Source organism: Vulpes lagopus, chromosome 10 (assembly GCF_018345385.1).
Source record: "Vulpes lagopus strain Blue_001 chromosome 10, ASM1834538v1, whole genome shotgun sequence".
Lineage (NCBI taxonomy): Eukaryota > Metazoa > Chordata > Mammalia > Carnivora > Canidae > Vulpes > Vulpes lagopus.
In genome coordinates this window covers 63,283,065-63,306,362 of record NC_054833.1, presented here as the reverse complement: position 1 = coordinate 63,306,362, position 23,298 = coordinate 63,283,065, and the positions used below count along the sequence as shown (strand labels likewise).

Below are 23,298 nucleotides of genomic sequence, written 5' to 3'. Positions count from 1 at the left end.
CTCCCCACAAATGTTAGCATAGCACCACTCTGTGCCTTTCTTTCCTTTTTTGTTTAGAGATACTGCTTTTATCATTTCCCATCATGACAGAGCTGTTCCATTCTTCTTCTTTTTTTAATGGCTACATAGGTCACAGAACAAAGATGACAAAATTTATTTGAATAAGTCCTCAACTGATGGTGGAACTGTCACAACCCCGGGCCTGTGCTCGTAGCACAGGTGGCTCTCAAGAGGAAGAATCCCCTCTGGGACAGAGGCTGGGGGTGCATTTGTGTGTTGGGATTCCAAGGACAGGAGTGAAGGGGGTTAATTGGACAAAACCTTGGTGGAAATTAATGATTTGTTTTTATTTGTATAGATGCTTTTGAAATCAAAGAATGAGAAGGAAGTTGGCAAACAAACAGAGGAAGGAAGAAATGAATCCAAAGTAGTATACCTTCAAGTCAGAAAGGGAATAGTGACAGTCTGTAATCAAAGATGGCAGAAGAGGGGGCACCTGGGTGGCTCAGTGATTGAGCCTTTAACTCAGGTCATGATCCCAGCATCCTGGGATTGAGTCCACATTGGGCTCCCCGCAGGGAGCCTGCTTCTCCCTCTGCCTGTGTCTCTGCCTCTGCCTCTCATGAATAAATAAAATCGTTACGAAAAAAAAAAAAAGATAGAAGTTAATGAACTGTAATCCTCAACAGACTATAAATTACTTCTATTTCTAAAGAGATTCTCTGAGACTAAAGAAAAATTGAAGGCTCAGTAGATGGCAGGCACATGACTGCCTATACCCGAGGTGTTATCTGCTTTCTCCCCACCTTCATGGAAAAAGATATTGAGTCTCTTCATGTGAAGGATGTAAAGAAGGATTAAACTGCCCAAAGATCTACAAAAGGAGCTGAAATTGGTCTCCCTCCATGAACAAGGATCTAGGCTGAGAGCCACCCGATGTTTGGGGAGATAGTAATGCCTGGGTAAAAAGACCTAACTTAGCAAGCTTCAATCAGGCCAGCGATTTTTCAGATCAAAGAGAAGGTATTAAAAATAATCTTTCCCCTGATTCTAGAGTACTGAATTAAGGTTGGGGAAGACAGAATGTTCCAGGGTTTGGAAGTTGTCAATCTGACTTTTCTGAGATTGACTGTTCTCTCTAAAGTATCTCGGGCACAAGTAACACAGTTTGTAGGATGACTCAGAGACAAAAAGTCTGATCCTAATATCCACTCTGTTTCCCCAACAGGCGCACACACAGCTCCCATACCTTCTCATTCTGAAAGCTGCTATCTACTCTCTTCTAATTCTGAACCCAGGCAAGTAGCTCTCTTGTGATTCACTCCCCAGAAGACACAGCCCAGACGTGCTGCTCAAGGCTCAGTAGTTCCCAGTGGTCATCTCAGCCAAATGGTGGAGCCACAACAGGTTCTACTTCTTTAATATTTACTTACGTTAAGCAATATGCTAGGCATTTACATGGACTACCTCACCCAACTCTCAAACAATCTCACTGGGTAGGAATTCATTACTGTTATTACTGTTTCCCAAATGAAGACACGAGGGCCTACAGGACTAGCAGACTTGCCCAAGGTCAGGTATTATCAGGAAGCAGGGCAGCTGGGCTTCAATCTTAGGCAGTCAGCCTTCCAGAGCTTAAATGTGGAATCATCATGCTAAATTGCTTCTGTAGAGAACAGGAAAGATTCAAAGTGGCTTGCTGACACATTAGGCAGGTTCTGTGCCTAAAATACTCATGGGCCATCCATTCATGACACAAATGTATTTTTAGCACTGCCTACCCTGTGGCAGGCCCTGTTCTAGGCATTAAAAATACAGCCTTAATGGAGAGACAAGATCCCTGCTCCCATGGAACTCACTCAGCAGTGACAAGGAAAAGGTCACAATGATTTCAGTTCATGATATACACTCTGAAAAAATAAAAAGGAGTGATGTAATTGGGGGAGGAATGGAACAGACACATTACATGGAAAAGGAAGCCATCCGGAGAACACCTGAGCTGGTTATTGGAAGTGAAAAAGTTGCAGGCACATCCTGTTCCGTGAGGTCAGTGATTGGGGACAGTGATGACAGGGGGTGGGAGCAAGAGCTGAGCTCAGAGATGAAGGTGAAGGCACATCGTTAGGGTCTGAGGGTCAGAGTAAGGGGCTGAAATTTTACTCTACAATGGGAATCCTTTGGTGGGATTTAAGCAGGACGGTGGCAACATCTGATCTCTGGTGTAGAGAATGGATTATGAAAGGGACACGGTCACGGTAGAGTAGAAGACCTGCCAGGAATGGCCCTGTTTGGGCCAGAGATGATGCTTGTATAGACTAGGGTTGGAAATACTGAAGCCAATGGAAATTGGAGTAAGACATTCTCATTTGGGACATTCTCAAAGTCTGGGTGTGGAATTAAACAAATACAGGGTGATGTCTGGGAGTCAAAAGTAAGAAGGAAGTGGATTTCTGGTACGATCATGACTGTTCCGTCTTCTTTGCTAGATCTTCCTCCTGCTTAAATGTTGCAGGTCGGGACGCCTGGGTGGCTCAGTGGTTGACTCTGCCTTTGGCTCAGGGTGTGATCCGGTGGTCCCCAGATCGAGTTCCACATTTGGCTCCCTGCATGAAGCCTGCTTCTCCCTCTGTGTGTCTCTCATGAATAAATAAATGAAATAATTTATGAAACAATTTATAATAATTTAAATGAAATAATAATTTATTAAATAAATAAATGAAATTCTTAAAAAAAAATAAAAAATAAAATAAAATGCTGTAGGTCCTGGGGTTCTTGATTCAAGGGCCATTTGTCTCCTTAGGTGATCTCATCAAATCTTATAGAGTCAAGATTCATGCAACCCAGAGACCCTGAAAGCCCTCTCCACTCCTAAAACCCCCACATCCACTCAAGTCCAGAATGCTCTACATCGTGTATCTGGCGCTTCTGACAATTTCTCTCCATCTTCCCTGATCCCAGAACATCTTGCCTCTCACCTAGATCGCTCCCATATTTGTCTCTAATTTCCACCACAGCCTCTGCCCCCACTTATCCATTTTTCACACAATTGCCAATAAATCAGATCATGCCCCTCATGATTAAAACACTGGCTCCCATGGCTCTTAGGAATGAAGTCCAAATCTTTCCAATGCCCTTTAAGGTGTGATGGGGTCCCCACGCTGTCCATCTCCATCTTCAGCCCTCCTCATCACTGTCCATACTCCAGTCACTGGCCACCTTCGGCTTTCTCAAAGATGCCCCTGACTCCCTCCTGTCTCTGAAAATTCTGCCCATGTCATCCTATGTCCCAGAAGCACCTGTTCACCCCTTCTGGTGCCATTACTTCCTGCTGTCCTTAGAGGCCACTTCCTCACAGAAACCTTCTATTGTTTAATTCCCAGTGAGTGCTTCTTCTGAGTCCTGAAACCTTATCTGAGGAACTAATGACTCCATGGACCGGCTGCTTCCCTGTACGGACGACTGTGAGCTTTCAGAGGATGGGGATCCTTCTGGGTTTGTGGAGCACTTGGCAGGTACATGGGCTCACATGGCGGATATGGCACTTTCCAAGCATTTATCAAGGAGGTGGAGGAGGACTCCCGCCAACAGTGTATTTGCTGCATGTGACTCCCCAACAAGAAACGCAAGGATGGTGAAACACCAAACATTTTCCTTATATGGACAGTCTTAAAAAATGATGAATTAACCAGTGATAAGCCTGGACTACAGGAAGCAAAATGGAAACCTAGTTCATATCTTTTCTATTCTCCATCCCACATAAGGAATCCAGTTTAACTCAGTGCTCACCAAATGATCCTGCTCTGGTCACTCAGGTAGTGGCAACAAAACTTAGCGTCTCTGTCGGCTCCCATGTGACAGTCAGCCCCAGCTTTTAGAGCCAAACTTTTAGAGGCATAGGATAAAAGCTTCGGTGTTGGAAACTGCACTAAACTGCTAATGAGCTTGTTTAAAAAGAAGTGACAAGGGGCACCTGGGTGGCTCAGTAAGTTAAGCATCTGCCTTCGGTTCAGGTCATGAGCTCAAGTCCCACACCAGGATCCCTGCTCAGCGTGAAGCCTGCTTCTCCCTTGCCCTTTGCCCCTCCCCCTGCTTGTGCTCTCTTGCTCTCTTAAATAAATAAAATCTTTAAAAATACATAAATAATTTTTTTAAAAAATGACAAATAGCAACAACCTGCCCTGCACTCCAATAAAATGCCAAACACTAGGTCTTAAATATCTCTTCCCATTCTGAGACCCTAGGACTCTACTTGGTCACTTCAGTTGACCTCATTCCCTTGGAGAATGACCATTTCTTCACCCTCTCTTGCTCGCTCTTTTTACTGAAGTACAGATGACACTCGATGTCACATTAGTTTCAGGTGTACAACACAGTGGTTTGACAACCCTGTGCATGAACGCTAGGCTTGCCAGGAGGGTAGCTCCTATCTGTCACCATACAATGTCATTACAATACACCAACTATAGTCCCTGTGCTGTGCCTCTCATCCTCAAGACTTATTCAATCTATAACTGGAAGCCTGAACCTCCCTACTCCCTTTCCCCAGCATTTCACCCATCCCCACATGCTCTGCCCTCTGGCCACCATCAGCTTACTCTCCATATTCACCCCTCAATCCTCTCTAAACACCCAACCACTCCTTTTAGTCTTTGTTCCTTACTTATCTCACTCCCACTTTTGTCATTCTATTTTTTTTTAAGTTTCTCATTTTTAATCTCTTTTTTTCTTTTCGCTTGTTCCTTGGATCTTGATACATCTCCATACCTAATAATCTCTAAGAACTGAGTACATATTTTAGGATTGAGGCAATTAGTAAGTGTCATGTCTCCTATTAAATCCCTTGATGTGTTACTTTAGAAAAAATGGAAAAATGTATTTGAGTTATGGCCTTAGAAACTTCCTCCTGCCGGTCTGTGGCTGTTAAATATTTAAAAGAGCTCTCTGACTTTCTTTTTAGCCAGATCATATATTCAGTTCTATGAGGACACCAAAAGACTGATTAGCGCAAGAAATCATTGACCCCAACACTGAAGTCTGTGCAGTGAAATCACTGACCTTTCCATACTTGAACACCTACATCCAGCACAGACTTCCTGCAGGTCAACCAGATGGGTGGCTGCAACCCTCAGGGCCTGACCACTGCCCTGTGTGGTCTCCCTGTCAACAGAAGCCTGATCACATGTGTCCCAGCAGGTGCACCACAGCCAACCATGGCAAACCCTTTTCTCTTCGACACATATTCACCTCCTCAGCCTTCCTTGTAGTTAGAGAGACGTAAGAGAAATGTTTCTGTGAAAGACTTCTTTTCTCCCTGATAAAAGCAACAACAAAAAAGCAGGCAAAGATAGTTAATCCTCTTACCACACTCATGCTTTCTGCCTCTGATGCGGTTATGTGAAGACGTGATGCCCGGAGCTGCAGCAGCCACATTACAACTACTGGGAGGAGCCAGAACACCGCAGAACTGCCGACCCAAAGCTGATGAATACACCGTGGGACCCGCTACTTCAGAATTTCAAGTGATATACTAAGTGCCCTTTTTGCTGAAGTCACAATTATTCCGTGCGTTCACGATGTCTTGGTATTCTGAGGCTTTGACATCTGGTGTCTTGCTGACCCAGGAAGGGATTGCCTCTGCCAGGGTTAGCCAATTCTCAGAGACAGTCAACAACTCACTCATGTGGGTGCCTTTCAAATGCAAACCAACCAATCCACAGCCTACACCTCAACTACCTCTTTTATGGGGGCTCTCATTCTCTGGGCCACCGTCCACTTGCCCTAACCACCTCAGGGCCAGGTACCAGACAAGAGATGCGTCCCAGGACCTACTGAGGTTGCCCAAAGCAAGCCAATCCTAAACCTCTCTACACTACCTCACCCACTCCTCCCAAGCGAAAGCACAATCGAGTCTCTTGCCCACATTTTCCTCCTTCTATCCTGAGTAATCGTGATGCTTCTCCATGTGGTCATACACAGCCTGCTCTGCCCCCATCAAATTTATGTCAGTGATCATCTGATCTGTTGGCCTCACCATATCTTAAGTTTTCTATTAATATACTATATTTTAGAACATGTGCCTCCTAACTGATATAGCTTACAAGACCCTCAATTCAATTAAAACCCGACAAATCTAGGTGATTTTACCTCATCCCAGAAAAAAACGATGCTCGTAGTAATCAACCTACCAACACCGAAGGCCAGTTTCAACCCTCTAGCGGTAACACTCAGTTGATACTGCTGATACTAAAATATTCTGTATCATAGACCAGTCATTTTAAAAACAGTACTTCTTAGAACAAATGAAAGGAAGTGGGTCACAGGCAGGCCTGGCAGCAGGCCCCTACCCAAATGTCTATCTCCTGGAGTCCCACCTTAGGTGTTTGTTTAATTAATGGGTTTCATGACTCTCCCTTTAGACTATTCAGGCTCCCCTGATAGTCCTGATACACACAGAATTACCTCCATAGACATTTTCCAAACCTGTGAATGTTTTATTTCTACCATATGTAAGAGATTCCTGCTGGGAATATTAATAAAGAAGAGACCAGGGCTGGGAAGAAGACAGGATGATTGACAGGGCAGGCAAAGTGGGTTCTTGTAGTGCAGCGTAAGACGGGGATGAAGTGTCAGGACACATCACGTGCCTGTCACTAGAAATAAGGCCACAGGAGCTGGGGTGGCAGGCTCAGAGAGACCACAGGGAAGCAGAAGTCAACAGTAACTCCAGGTCAGAGACAATCAGACACCAAACATGTTGACTGTAAACTCAAGGAGGATTAAAAGATCCTGAATGGCAGATCCCTTGTAATAAAGCCAAAGGAACATCTAAGACTATATTTTAATCTTTGGTGGAGCTGGGGGCAAAGGAGGAGGTCAGGAGGGAAGTGAGCCAGCAATGATTGTTTCCAGCCAGAACCATTCAACAGAATCACAATAAGCAACACCTGTTATTACTAATGTAGGTTACATAGAAGACGTTAGGATAACCTTCCTTCAGCAGGCTCCCTTTAACTGTTTTGTTACAGGGAAAATAATTTTCCAAGGGTCTTTACAGGTCACCTGTAACCTCCAAAACCATAGTATCATTTTTTCCATAAGATCTTAAGATAGGGGATCCCTGGGTGGCGCAGCGGTTTGGCGCCTGCCTTTGGCCCAGGGCGCGATCCTGGAGACTCGGGATCGAATCCCACGTCAGGCTCCTGGTGCATGGAGCCTGCTTCTCCCTCTGCCTATGTCTTTGCCTCTCTCTCTCTCTCACTGTGTGCCTATCATAAATAAATAAAATTAAATTAAAAAAAAATTTAAAAAAAAAAAAGATCTTAAGGTACTATGGAGGTACATGGAATTTATGAATGAGCTGGAGCAGAGAAGACAAAGGCTGAAGCTTCCCTAACAGTGGAGTCCAAGGAGAACAGAGAGGGACCATGTCCAGCCTGCTCAGGATGGGGGATGTTTCAAGCAGCATTAGAGGGCGGGACGAGGGAGGAAGGGGCTGCCACACCATGGAAACACACCACTTGTAAATTCTCAGACACAGAAATGGCTATGAGACACAGTTACACCAAACACAGCCCCAGGAGTGGGTCCCCTGTCCTTCGTAGGCAAGTTTGAAGCTGCCAGCGGGCACTGGGTAGGAAGGCACTTACAGAACGCTTGTCGGCCTCGGCCCCTTGCTGGCCCTGGAGACATGCAGTGAGCTTCTTGTGCGTGCTATGGGAAACTTGCTTCACCAGCTCCAGGCGCTTCTCCACCTGCAGACAGAGCAGTGGGTGGCATCAGCAGGTGAGGGCAAGGTCAGCAGAGGTGGGGCCATCGTCTGGATGACTGTGGGAAAACTGTCTGACCCATGCTCTACAGAGGCAAGCACTGCTGGGGGAGACAACACGCAATGCTGGAGAATAGGAGGAGGAGCGGTTGCTGACTGAGGGGCTGTTTTAACCCTGCAGTCAAATGACTGCCATGTCTCCCAAATACTCTTCCCTAAATCAGTATATAAAAACCATAAAGGAGAAAAAGTTACGTCTACAGAGACTGCACAAGGAACAGTTTGAGCAGCCTGAACTGCATTGTGAATGGCTCAGTTTTAATGGGAAGACATTATTTGGTTTCCATACACGAGTGGCTGGTGAAGACCTTACCTGAAGCAGGTCTTCACTCAGAACTTCAGTCTTTTCTGCCCTAAAGAGAAAAAGAGAGAAACGTATCAGAAAAAAAAAAAATTGGAACACAGTTTCATACTTATTCCCCACTTTCTCTATCCATGGCAAAACTAAAAAAACAGACATCAGTAGCAGAGATTTATATTAAAAGAAAATACAGACAATACTGGGATTTACTGAGAACCTTAAAAACCTCCGGCAAACAAGATCCTCCAAAGAGCCTTCTGCTATACACTTGAACCTAGATGAAGGACAGCAAATATTTCTTTCTTTCCAGATATTCTTTAAGTAACAGGATGAAGCATGTTCCCCAACCTGAACCCCATGGCCTCCGCTAAACAAGCAAGTGAAAGTAACAGAAATCTGAGCAGGGATCAATAAACAGCAAAACAAGGGGGAAAACACTGAGTCCTGGTGACCAACACAAATGTCACCATTGAGATGTGTCCCCACCAGAGAGTGGGGGGCTGGATTCTGAGATTAACACATTCAAAGGGTAGAACTTGGACGCTGGCTGAAATTGCCCCAACTCTTGTGTCACATCAGGGGAGAATGAAGATCCTCTTTGGGGCAAAGCATTCTCAATTTATTGTCTGGAGAATCTCAGAGATAAGGTTCAGTCAATGATTTATCTCGCATACCTGTGTTCTCTGTGTCTCTGAGAGTCTCTCTCTCTCTCTCTCTCTCTCTCTCTCTCTCTCTCTCTCCTTCTCATGCTCATACATACAAACTACAAATTCCCATGAAAACAAATTATCAAAACTAAAGGTACAGAGAAGGGGTGCCTGGGTGGCTCAGTGGTTGAGCGTCTGCCTTTGGCTCAGGTCATAATCCTGGGGTCCTGGGATCAACTCCCACACCCGGTTCCCCACAGGGACCCTGCTTCTCCCTCTGCCTGTGTCTCTGCTTCTTTCTCTTGTCTTTCATGAATAAATAAAATCTTTAAAAAATAAATAAGTAAAAAATATAAAAATAAAGATACAGAGAAGAAGAAACAACTTATGGAGAGCCTGAAGGACTTTGATGACCGGAATCATCAAAGACTGACATATGTATAAAATGTTGAAGAACAAATGATACATTCAAACACTAGTATGAGGACCTGTACTTCTGGGAGGACAGAGTGAATACATTTCACCTATTTCCCTCACTAAGTAAAAACAAAACCCTGGAACCTTCCATATAAAACAAAAAAGAAAACTCTTCAAGGTGGACAGAAGATAGACTGGCTAGCTACCACTAGGCCCGATGAATGGCATGGTGTGGTGGGGAGTTTTGCTTCATATTATTCCACACATAGAGCTTTAGAAGTTATGAATCAAAACAGCAGTGAGAATAGACAAAACAAGCCCAACAAAAACCAGATCTCTGTAGCCAAAGAATCAGGAAAGAAGCAACCTGGCAAGATAGAAAATGTTCATAGACAGTAATTGCTCACTCCAGCCAAATGCTACAGAAAGTAACAAAAAAACAAAACTGTTGTCCTACTCCATCCATACCAGCAAACACTGGGAAAGGAGCCTAGCCTTCCATACTTACCATGCTGTATAACAAGGCACCAAATCCTCCCCCTCATCTGCCTGGCTAGTGTAGCATCATAGGCATTTGGAGGTGGGACATTTATCACTGCTGGGCCATAACACGATACCAAATGAATGGTCCACACATCTATCCCTCACACTCCCTCGGGAAGTGATGTAATAGGAGGCAGAAGAGAGAGTCAGGACTTTTGTCAACATCCAGTAATAACAAAACCATTCTCTGCCATGGCATCAATGTAAGTCAAGTGGGGACCCATAATGAATCACTCTCACCCCTCTCAGCTGGGGAGGTATCAATGAAGGCCTAACAGGGAGCCAGAATTTCCACTCCCACCCAGCAGTAATGAGCAGCACCACCCTCTAGGGGGACTGGGAGCCAGTGAAGGCCAAGTGGCAAACCTGGACTTCTATTTCCAGCTGGCAGAAACAAAGTAGAATTCTCCCTTCCCCTGCTGGAATGGTAGGAAAAAAAAATCAGCTAAAAGAGAAAGTTTCAATAAAACCTAGAATTTCATAATATAAAACAATACTCAAATTCCAGGAAAAAATTGCTTATCATATCAAGAATCAGAAAGATCTCAAGTTGAAAGAAGATCATCAATAAATGCCAACAGCAGAATAACAGAGATGTTTGAATTATCTGACAAAGACTTTAAAAGTATTTGCTGTGAAAATGCTTGGATGAGCATTTATGAACATGCTTGAAACAACAAACAAACAAAAAAACCCAGTCTCAGAACAGAAGATGATTTTAAAAAGAACAAAATGAACATTTTAGAGTTGATAAATGCGACGATAAATTTAAAAATCCCAGTGGACAGGTTCAACTCTAGAATGGAGGAAGCAGAGGAAAAATTGGTGAACTGGAAGAAAACACAAGAAAAATTTCCCAGTCTACACAACAGAGCAAAAGTAGACCAAACAAACAAACAAGAACAAGGGACCTGTGGAATTATAACAGAGGATTAAGTATTTATGGCATCAGAATCCCAGAAGCAGGAAAAGAAGGTAGGGCTGAAAAATAGTCAAAGAAATAATGGCTAAAAAGTTACCAAATTTGGCAAAAGATGTAATACTCAAGAAGCTGGGCAAACCCAAACGGGATAAACACAAAGAGGTCCTCACCAAGATTCATAGTCAAATTTCTGAAACTAAAGACAAAGATTTGACTGCAGAGAGACAAAAATGATACCTTACAAACAGAGAGGAAACAATTTGAATTACAGATTTCTGATGGGAAATTACAGAGGACAGCAGGAAGTGGCACACCATTTCTCAAGTACTAAAGGAAAAGAACTGCTAACCTACAATCCTACATTCAGTGAAAATATCCTTCAGGAATGAAAAAAGTCAAGATATTCTCAGATAAAGGAAGACTAACAAAATGTGCCATCAGCAGGCCTGCCTTAAAGAATAGCTAAAATTTCTAGACAAAAAACAATCAAAAAAGAAATGGTAAAAGAAATAACCTTGAAGTATCAGGAAGAAAAGAAAACACTATCATGAAAAATAGTAAATAGTTTTTTTTTTCTCCTCTTGAGTCTTCTAAGTTGATGGCTGAAGCAAAATTCATAACATTGGGTATGTGGCTCTAAATGTATACAGAGGAAATATTTAATACAATTATATTATAATTGGGAGAGAGTAAAGGGACATAAAGGGAAGTAAAGTTTCTAGATTTCACTCAAACTAGTAAAATAATGGTACCAGAAGACTGTGATAAAGTTTGTATATGTAATACACCTTGATCCACCACTAAAACAGATACACAAGGAGATACACTCAAAAAAGCTTTAGAGAAGTCAAAATGTAATTTAACTCAGGAGAAAGAAAGAAAAGGAAAACAAAACAATGAAAAACAAAATAAAACAAAAAATGAAATGGTACACAAGTCTTAAGATAGCTGGACTTATATTAAATATAAAAGGCCTAAATACACCAATTAAAAGACAGAGATTGGCAGAGTGGATTAAAAATACATTGTCTAGGAGCACCTCAGTGGCTCAGTCAGTTAAGCATCTGCCTTGGTCTCACGTCATGATCTCGGGGTCCTGGGATCGAGCCCCATGTCAAGCTCCCTGCTCAGTGGGGAGTCTGCTTCTCCCTCTCCCTCTGACCCTTTCCCCAATCATGCTTTTTCTCTCTTTCTCTCTCTCAAGTAAATTAATAAAATCTTTGAAAAATATATGTTTTCTAAAAGAATCTCACTTCAAATATAATTATATAAGTAGACTGAAAGTAAAATTGTAGAAAAATATACTATATAAACATTAGTCAAAAACAATGTTTTTTGTTAATGGCTATATTAACATATGAAGTAGATTTCAATATAGAGAAAATGACCAGAGACAGAAAGTAACCTAATGTGATGATAAAAAGTCAATCTACCATGAAGACACAGCAATCCTAAATGTAAATAAACTAAACAACAAAACTGCAAAATGTGAAGCAAGAACTTATAAAACTAAAAGGAGACAAAGACAATTCACATTTACAACTGGAGACTTCAATATCTCCTTTCTCAACAATTGACAGACCAATTAGATAAAAAAAATTAGGGAGAATAAGAACACAATAACTCCATTAATCAATACAATTGAATGACATTTATAGGAGACTCCATTTAACATCAGAATACACATTCTTTTCCAGTGCTCAAAGAACATATACCAAGATAGACAACATGTAGGGCCATAAGACAAACCTCGATTCATTTGAAATAATTGAAATAATATGTGATGTACTCTCTGACCATAGTAGATTCAAAATAGAAATCAGTAACAGAAAGATAAGACAGAAATACTTGGAAAATCCAAATACTTGGACACAAAATAAAAACACTTCAGAGCACCTGGGTGGCTCAGCGGTTAAGCATCTGCTTTTGGCTCAGACTGTAATCTCAGGATCCTGGAATCAAGTCCCTACAGAGAGCCTGCTTCTCTTGCTGCCTATGTCTCTGCCTCTCTATGTCTCTCATGAATAAACAAATAAAATCTTAAAAAAAATACTTCTAAATAATCCATGGGTCAAAGAGAAAGTCTCAAAAGAAATAAATAAAAAAATACTAGACTGAATAAAAATGAAAATACAATGTATCAAAATGTTGGATACAGCCAGAGCAGTGCTAAGAGGGAAACTGACAGCACCAAATCCATACATTAGGAAAAGAAACATTCTCAAATTAAAATCTCAGTTCTTACTGGAACACCTATAAAAAGTTAACCAAAACATATCCAAAATAAGGTGAAAGAAGGATATCATAAGGGCAGAAATGAATTAATTTAAAACAAAAAATACTAAAAGAGAAAAAATCAATGATAGAGTTGGTTCTTTGAAAAAAATAAGTAAAACTGAAAAACACTATAGCATGACTGAAGAGAAGAGAAGACAAATTACCAATAATTGGAGTGAAACAAGACATATCACTGCAGAACCCTATAAATTTCAAAATGTCTTCAAACAACCTTACACACATAAATTTGACAACTTATATGACATGGACTAATTCTTCAAAAAACACAAACTATCACAATATACCCAAAAGGAATAGATGACTTGAATAGCCTTATAACTAGTAGGAAATTGAACTTGTATTATTAAGTTCCCCCAAAAAAACCTTCAGATCCAAAAGGCTTCACAAAAGAATTCTACCAAACGTTTAAAGACATTATTTTGACCTTGGGTTAAGCAATGAGTTCTCAGATATGATATCAAAAGCATGATCCATGAAAGAAAAAGAATTGGTGCATTAAATTTCATCAAAACTAAAAGCTTTTGTTCTATGAAAGGCAGTGTTAAAAAATGGAAAGACAACCCACAGAAAGAGAAAATATTTGCAGATCAGACACATGAAAAGAATTACAGCCAGAATATATAAAGAACTTTCAAACTCAACAATAAGAAAAAAAAATCCTATTAAAAAACAGGCAAAAACTGGAACAGAAACTTTATCAAGGAAGATACAGGGATGGCAAATAAGCATAAGAAAAACCTCTCAACACAAAATGATAAAACCCCTATGGAAAACAGCTTGGTAGTTTCTTATGAATTTGAACATGCACTTGCCACACAACCTAGCAATGCTACCTCAGAGAAAATAAAATTTACATTCATACACACACTAATACAACATCTCATGAATGTTCACAGCAGCTTTATTTGCAATAACAAGAAGTTGGAAGCAACCCAAACCGTCAACAACTGAATGGATTAATAACAGAATACTACTCAACAATATAAACAGGATGGGAATACTGATGCATGCCACAAATGGACAGATCTCAGAAACATGCTCAGTGAAAACAGCACTCTCAGAAGGTTATACCCATACTGAATGACTCCATTTCACCTTTAGCTGGAAAGCTGAAATGATAGAGATGGAAAACAGAGTACTGAGTGACACCAAATGGGGTGGAGGAGGGTTTGCCTCCAAAGGGAATTTAAGGTATTGGACTGCTCCATATCCTGTTTGTGGGTGGTGGTTTAAACAAAATTGTATGTGTTAAAACTCCAAGAACTGTACTGAAAACGTGAGGCTTACTTTGTGTAAGTTTTTAAAGTAAAAAGAAAAAATAATCTTCAAAGATTTTACTTATTTGAGATAGAGACAGCAAGAATGGGGTGAGGGGCGGCAAGGGAGAAGGAGAAGCAGACTCCTCCTTGAACAGGGAGTTGGACACAAGGCTGGATCCCAGGACCCTGAGATCATGACCTGAGCCAAAGGCAGACAACTACCTGAGCCACCCAAGCACCCCTTAAAGTATATTTCTAAAATAACAGATAACAGACACTAGTCAAGTCAAGGAGGAAGGATGACTAGAGTCAAGTATTCTAAGCTCCTAGTATTGATTGTTAGAGGTGGTAAAGTGATCATTTAGATTTTGTTAGGCTAAAAATTACATGATAGGGCAGCCCGGGTGGCTCAGCGGCTTAGCACCACCTTCCGCCCAGGGCGTGATCCTGGAGTCCCAGGATCAAGTCCCACATTGGGCTCCCTGCAGGGAGCCTGCTTCTCCCTCTGCCTGTGTCTCTGCCTCTCTCTCTCTCTCTGTGTCTCTCATGAATAAATAAAATCTTTAAAAATAATAAAATAATAATAATAAAATAAAATAAAAATTACATGATAAACATTTGAAGGGCAGCACTAAAAGAGCAGAAATCAAGTATGTATCTTCCACACTAATAGAGGGGAAAATACCAAAACAGCATAACAATCCACAGTAAAAACTAGATGAATCAAAACAAGGGGAATAGACAGTAGCAGATGAAGCAGTATAGGAAAAAGAAAAGAAAAAGTAGCATGAAGTAAAATGGCAGCCACCAGTTCAAATATATTATTAATAAAAATGGATAAAATATGTCAGTTAAAAGCTAAAGGTGTTCAGTTTAGAAATAATAATAAAATAATAAAAAATTCTAGCTCTATTCCAAATTCTGTCTAATTCCAAATTCTAGCTCTATGCTAATTCCAAAAAGTGAAACACAAAGAATTGGGAAGATTAAAAAAAAAAAAAAAAACCCATACCAGGCTATTTCCAATTAATATTACTGTTGACCAAAATAGACTTCAAAGCAAAAAACAAACCAAAAAAAACCACCCAAAACCAAAAACCAAAGAAAGACATTATAAAGGGAGAGGGGATCCCAATACAATGAAAAAGTCTACCTCATAAAGAGCCTGTAAGAATCTGAACTTGAATGTACCTGATTAGAATCACAAAATATATAAATCAAAACTGATAAAACTTGAAGGAAGCCCTACAAAAATATATCATAATAAAGTGTCATCATTCCTCTTTTAATTAATGAGAGGTAAACACAAAAAAGAAGTTAGTAAAGATATAGAGGAAACATAAGTTCACAGATTTGACAGATATAAATGGAACCTTGAATCTAATCATTACAGCATATAAATTCTTCTCATTAAGTACACATTAAGTATTCATTTCCAAAACTTATCCACTTATTAGTCTAAAAAGCACATCTTGGTAAACACCAAAGGACAGATGCCATACAATGTTCTCTTACCCCAATGCTATTTAGGTTGAAATAATTAACTAAAAAGTTAAAATTCAAAACAACACACATACAAGATTTGGAAACCTTAAAACAATTCTAAATAGATTAAAAAGAAATGCTGAGAAATTTAAAATATTTAGAATTGAAAAACATTTAAAATCTCAAACTTGCCAGCAAAGTGATACTTTCAAAAAAATACAAAAACTCAAATGCTTATTTTAGGAGAGGCTGAAAATATTTGAGAAAAAGAAATACAATAAAATTAAAGAAATGAAAAGGAAGAAAATAACAAAGAGAAGACATTAGTAAAATAGAAAAAACATAATAGAATCAACATAGTCAAAAGCTAATTCTTTGAAAAGGCTAACAAAATAGCAAATATTTATAGGATTTATCCAGAAAAAGACAAAAAAAATGAGAAAAGGAATAGAAGAACAATAATAGGAAATAAAAGTGGAATATAACGAGTGATACTGCAGAGGTTAAAAAGATAAGTGAAAGTTATGAACAGCTTTATTTTGAAAACACACAAAATGGCCAAATAGCTAGAAAAATAAAGCAAGCCCAAACTGACTCAAGAATAAATAGGAAGGCCAAATAGTCCTATAAACCTTTAAAAAAAAAAAAAACACACACACACACACACAGTAAAACAGTAATTAAATAACTTTCCACAAGGAAAAAAGACCAAGATATTTAATAGGAAAATTTTCAACAAATGTTTCTTTCTAAACTTGTACAAACTCTTCAAAAGAATAAAAAAGCAACACACACAGCTCATTCTAAGAGATAACTATAACTTGTGACCAAAACTAGAGAAGAATGCACAAAGAAAATTACAGATTGGTCCTACATTAGCAATCATACAAATATTCTAAAAAAATAATAAATTAGCACATTACGAAATTAGATTAATTGCTAGAACACAGAGTGGGTTTTTTTAAAGATTTTTTTTTAAAGACTTTATTTATTCGTGAGAGACACATAGAGAGAGAAGCAGGCTCCAGGCAGAGAGCCTGATGCAGAACTCAATCCCGGGACTCTAGGATCACGCTGTGAGCAGAAGACAGATGCTCAACCACTGAGCCACCCAGGCTTCCCAAAAAGATTTTAACTAATCTCTACACCCAAAGTGGAACTCGAACTCAAATCCCTGAGACCAAAAATCACATGCTCCACCAACTGAGCTCCCAAGAGTAATTTAACTTTATATATCTGCAAGTATAATCACATTGACTTCACGGATAAACCATACTATCTCAAACAACACAGACAAAATATTTACTAAAACACAATGCCTATTCATAAAAAAATCCTTACCTTTGTTTTTTTAAACATATCTATAAAACATTATTCTTAATGGGAACATGTTAAAGACATTCCCTTTAAGGTTAAGAATATGACAACAATGCCTACTATCACTTTCCAGTCAGCTCAGTAAGAGAAGACTTAAAAACTGAAGAGAAAGAACACAAACTGACATAATCTATAGAAGCTATTAAAAATAATGAAAGCTTAGAATGATAGCTGGATATAAAAGCAATATAACAAAATCAATATAACCAGGAAATACTTAGAAAATCTAATTTTAAAAATCACTTAACACAGAAAAAAGGTAGAATAAATTTGATAAAAGATGGGCAATATCTTACAGAGGAAAAAATTAGTAAAAGACATTTACAAAGACAAATTGAGAGATATACTGTAGTTATGGATAGAAAGAATTAACTTTGTAAAGATAAAAGTTCTATTTATATCAGTGCAACTTCAATAAAAAATCCAAATAAGGACTTTTAAAAACTAATTTAATGAGCTGAATCTAAAACTTATATGAAATTGCAAAGACATAAGAAAAAAAAGCATCCTCAGAAAGAATAGGCTAGAGGAGTTTCACTACCAGATACTGAAACTATTTAATAAAGTCAGAGCAATTAAGACAGTACTCTATCAGTGTTCACATTGAACATGAGAACTGAAGAGTGTCCAGAAATATACCTACACACAAAAAAAATGATAGAGATATTATCCAAGGATTGCGGAAAAGGGGTGTGATTCAATATGTAGTGCTGAGTCAATTGCATATCAAAAAAAGGAAGAAAAGAAAGAAGGAAGGAAGGAAGGAAGGAAGGAAGGAAGGAAGGAAGGAAGGAAAGAAAAGAAAGAAAGAAAGAAGAAAGAAAGAAAGAAAGAAAGAAAGAAAGAAAGAAAGAAAGAAAGAAAGAAAAAGAAAAGAAAAAAAGAGGGATCCCTGGGTGGCGCAGCGGTTTGGCGCCTGCCTTTGGCCCAGGGCGCGATCCTGGAGACCCGGGATCGAATCCCACATCGGGCTCCCGGTGCATGGAGCCTGCTTCTCCCTCCGCCTGTGTCTCTGCCTCTCTCTCTCTCTCTGTGACTATCATAAATAAATAAAAAAAAAAAAAAAGAAAAGAAAAGAAAAGAAAGAAGAAAGAAAAAGAAAGAAAAAAAAAGAAAGAAAGAAAGAAAGAAAGAAAGAAAGAAAAAGGAAAAGAGAGTTTTACCCAAAACCATGCATAAAAACCAATCTCCAATGAATTAAAGACTTAAATTTAAATCATAAGACACTAAACTGGGAAAATACATATATAATGTCTTGTATTTCTGACCATGGAATGAGACTTTGGAGAAAAAAAAGATTAACTATAAAAGAAAGGAATAATAAATATATTTACATAAAAATTAACTTCTGTTACAATAGTTGAAAAAAAATATGAAGAGTCAGGAAATGGAGGAAGACATATGTAAAAAAAAATGTTTAACTGCCAAAGGATTAACATTCATGTTGTATCAGAAACTTCCAAAAGTCAATGAAAAAAGAAAAAAGGAATCAACTCAATAGAAAATCTGAAGACCAGCACTTCTTAAATGAGAAACTTCTAATGATTAACAAAAATATTAAAAAGTGGCCAACCTCATTAGTAACCAGGAATATACAAATTAAACCTACAAAGAGATACCATTCTCTACCAACCTGACAAAAATGTATGTCTGACAATTCCAAACAATGAAGATAGGGAGTAAGGGAAATCTCTACAAAGCACTACCACAAGTAGTGCTGTTAAAAAGCACTGTGGATAACAATGTGTCATTATCCTGTACATCTGACACTGAAACTCGGTATCCAAACAAAACATCTTTTAACAGCACGATGCAGAATATTACTCTTATTATGTCTGATGTACTCTAACACTTCTACTACGCTCACTAAATTGATTCCATTATCTCTAATGGGTTGGAACCTGTATTCAAAAAACACTATCCTAGAGAAACCCCCACATATGTACCAGGAGACATTTACAAAACATTCCTACCAGGTTTTTTGTTTTTGTGAAGTTTTTTGTAAAATGAAGAAAAGAAATAGGGGAAAAAAGTCCTTCAAAAAGAGAATAAAGATGTACCAGAAATAATAAGATACTGAGGAATAAACCTAACAAAGAGGTCAAAGACCTGTTACTCTGAAAACTATAAAACAATGATGAAAGAAATTGAAGATAACAAAGAAGTGGAAAACCATTCCAAGCTCGTGAAGCTCATGGATTGGAAGAACAAATGCTGTTCACATGTCTACAGTATGCAAAACAATCTACACATTTAATCCTATCAAAATACCAAAAGCATTTTTCACAGAACTAGAACAATCCTAAAATTTGTATGGAACCACAACAGACCCCGAATAGCCAAAGCAATCCTGAAAAAGAAAAGGAAAGCTGGAGGCATCACAATTCCAGACTTCAAGTTATATTTCAAAGCTGTAGTCCTCAAAACAGTATGCTACTGGCACAAATACAGATACATGGATCAATGGAACAGAAAAGAATCCAGAAATAAACCCACAATTACATGGTCAATTAATTTTTGACAAAGCAGGAAGGAATACCCAACAGGAAAAAGTGTCTTGAACAAATCCGGTTGGGGAAACTGGACAGCTATATGCAAAAGAAGGAATACTCAACCACTTTCCAACACCATACACAAACATGAACTCAAAATGGATTAAAGACCTCAATGAGTGTGAGACCTGAAACGACAAAAATCCTAGAAGAGAAGACAGGTAGTAACTTGACATATCTTCTTTCAAGATACATCTCCTGAGGTAAGGGAAACAAAAGCAACAATAAACTATTGGGACTTCATCAAAATAAAAACCTCTGCCAAGTGAAGGAAAACAATAAAACTAAAAGGCAACCTATGGAATGGGAGAAGATATTTGCAAATGATAAAGGGTTAGCATCCAAAATATAGGAAGAATTTATAAAACTCAACATCCAAAAAACAAATAATCCAATTCAAAAATTGGCAGAACACATGAACAGACATTTCTCCAAAGACATACAGAGGACCAAAAGACACATGAAAAGATGCTCATCATCACTTATTATCAGGGAAACGCAAATCAAAACTATAATGAGATATCACCTCACACCTGCTAGAATGGCTAAAATCAACAACACAAGAAACAACGGGTGTTGCGAGGATGTGGAGAAAAAGGAACCCTTGTGCACTGTTGGTGGGAATGCAAACTGGTGCAGCCACTGTAGAAACAGTGTGGAGGTTCCTCAGAATGTTAAAAATAGAATTACGTCATGATCCGGTAATCACAGGATTGGGTATTTACCCAAATACAAGAATACTAATTCAAAGGGATACATGTACCTCATGTTTATAGCAGTATTACTCGCAGTAGCCATGACATGGAAGCAGCCCAAGTGTCCATCAACTGATGAATGGATAAAGAAGATGTGGTATATATACACAATAGAATATTAGTCAAAAAAAGAATGAAATCTCACCATCTGTAATGACATGGATGGAGCTAGTGGGTATAAAGCTAAGTAAAACAAGTCAGTCAAATACCATGCGATTTCAGTCATAAGGAGAATTTAAGAAACAAAACAAATGAGCAAAGGGATAGAAAGTAGAGAAAGAGAAATCATATATAATATATATAACATTTTTTTTAAGATTTTATTTGAGAGAGAGAAAGAGAGAGAGGGAGAAGTATACCCCCTGCTGAGCGAGGAGCCCAATGGTGATTCTTGAAAGCAGTGTCGAATAGGTGAAAAAATAACAGAAAGACTACTTAAATTATACCACTTCCATAAAATTCAAAGCTAAACAACATACTGTTAAGGGATAAAACAGATGTAGCAAAATGAAAAGAAAGCAAAATTATAATTGCAAAATTTCAAATAGTGGTTATCTCTGAAAAAAGATAGATTGGATTAGAGGGATATACAGGTGGCTTCCACATAATTGGTAGTGAGTTTGATTCTAAATTTGTATAGTAGGTTCATGGCATATAAGTAATCTGTGTATTAAACAATAGATAATATAACAAAATAACAAAAGCCAACCGTTAAGTATCTAGCATAAACTTTTATAAATGATTACTACAATCCCACAAAAACAAACCAAAAAATTACACCCATTGGATTCTCTATATTTTGGTTAAAAAAAAAAAACATACACACATATACCTCACATATACCTTATATATACATATAATGTATATATAATATAAACATAATATATCATGTTATTAATTTTATATATAATTTTTAACACATACAAATTTTATATATGTAAACATCTTTAAAGTTTTTACTTTTTGCTTAAAAAAAAAAAAGAGTTGAGTTATAGGGGATCCAGACAGTTGTTAGCTACAGCAATTACAAACACATTAACTAGATGCAAACCAAAATAACCAATAAAAACATTGTAGCTACACCCTGATAATAAAGCTACAAGTTCTGGTTCTCTGAAGGAAAGTCGCTTGTACTGGAGACAAATTCTGCTCAAGCTTGTTCTTAAAAATTTGGGGTCATAAACTTATTTGAAGAGCCAAAGGATTTAAGAAAGTTCGAGAACACCTTTTATTGAGGGAAAGACTCATCGATATTGAGTTGGGAGGAACAAGGAAGTCAACCCATTTTCCACTCCTCTGAGACGAATTCCTTCCATCACTCTTGAGGCATTTCAACAGAGCATGAGACTGACCAATGGATGGTTATCTTCAAGGAACAGAAGTGGACTAACAGGTGACGCTATTTTTAGGAAGCCTAGTATTTTTGGCCTCATCTTTGTAAATGAAAGACAGAGCATCATCCATTATCAAGACAATGAACACTACCTACCATTTTCTGGGGATGAATCATCATCCCATGAGGTGACAAGCACTGGGTACATCTGGGTACAAGTCATGTCTTTTTTATTTTTCACATCAACAGACTAAAGCAAAACAGAACTCTGGCAAGCTGGTCTAAAAAATGTGCATTGTTCTAGTTATGAGCTTCAGGAGAACAATCAACACCACCTACAAAAATCTTGATTGTCAGTAGCATTACACATGAGCATATTCAGTCATGGTGGCATCTCCCAAAATGTGTTCCATGAAAAAAAGACACTGAAGAAAAAGGTCCTATGGACAACTAATTAAACACTGGATACTGTGTTCTCCATTAATGGAGTCTCATTAAAATGTTAGAGGTTCCAAGAAGTCCTGCAGTAAATAAAATGTTTTAATGTGAGCTAGCCTGTCATTCCCCGGCTGTATAAAAATAAGAAAATATATCTCTTATGACACCAAGTGCCAAATATACTCTAGGAATAATGTGAAGCAGAAGGAAATATTCACTACGCTACATCTTGATTCTGGAAATCTCCCCTGATATGCTACGTAGGAGTTCTGGCCTCATCACAGAAGGACCTTTGGTGGGACCAAGAGCTAAAGCAATCAGGACTTTCCAGCTGCCATTACAGAAGTCACTGAGCAAGGCAGCGAGGCTGCTTTTCCAGCAGAGAGTCTCCTTACAAACCATTTCAGATATGAGGTCATCAACTTGCAACACCCAAAAAGTTGCCAAATCCCCTTATTTTCATATCACTAATATTTTGTAGCCCCTGTGGGCTCTCTTTCTGTTTGGATGGTCCCAGGCTAGCCCAGTAAGACTCAGCCCTGAACTGCCATCAGATCCTCCCAGTTGAGGTCTGCATCTCCACCATCTTCACCCTCCCACTCATCATTCACACTGCCCTGAGACATCATGCAGGGGAAGCAACAGGACCAGACAGGGGGGCAAGGAGGGTAAAGGCAAAATGTGGGTAGGAGCCTCTATTGTGGTTTTCCCAGGAAGGAATGGGGGTCGCAAGCCATTGAGCAGGTTTAGGACTGGATCATTTGAGTAATTCTGGTGGGCTCTGGGCTATCACGAAGGTCTCTAGATGTCCAGGACCTGGCCCTGGATGACTTAAGGCAGGGGATAGAGTCCAGACTGCAGAAGCTTGATGCAAGGTGGGTGCAGGTACGGATTTAGGTCTGTGTACCAAAGATGTGCTTGCAGGCCAGTTGTTTGCTATCTCTAGAAATTAGTTGGCCCTGGGAAGGGCAGTGTCTGCTGGGTCAGTGAGGTTGCAGATGCCAAAGAGCACCAATGATCCAGAAAATATAATTCAGTTACTCATTCCTTTAAAAACCTAGAAGGTATTATTCTACCCATTTAAAAATTTTTTTTAACTTTTAAAAATATTTTATTTATTTATTTATTTATTTAATTTATTTATCT

At 38.8% G+C, this 23,298-nt stretch overlaps 1 protein-coding gene across 4 annotated transcripts in view; it reads right to left on the bottom strand.

Moving 5' to 3' along the window:
- Positions 1 to 23,298, bottom strand: part of ARHGAP44 (Rho GTPase activating protein 44) — a 168,709-nt gene that overhangs the window by 70,125 nt on the left and 75,286 nt on the right. For all 4 annotated transcript variants that reach the window (XM_041770699.1, XM_041770701.1, XM_041770702.1 and 1 more), the window contains exons 2-3: positions 8,139 to 8,178; positions 7,647 to 7,751 (exon numbers count right to left, since the gene is read on the bottom strand). In XM_041770699.1, coding sequence (XP_041626633.1) covers positions 7,647 to 7,751; positions 8,139 to 8,178 — 145 coding nt within the window. The remainder of the gene's footprint in view (positions 1 to 7,646; positions 7,752 to 8,138; positions 8,179 to 23,298) is intronic.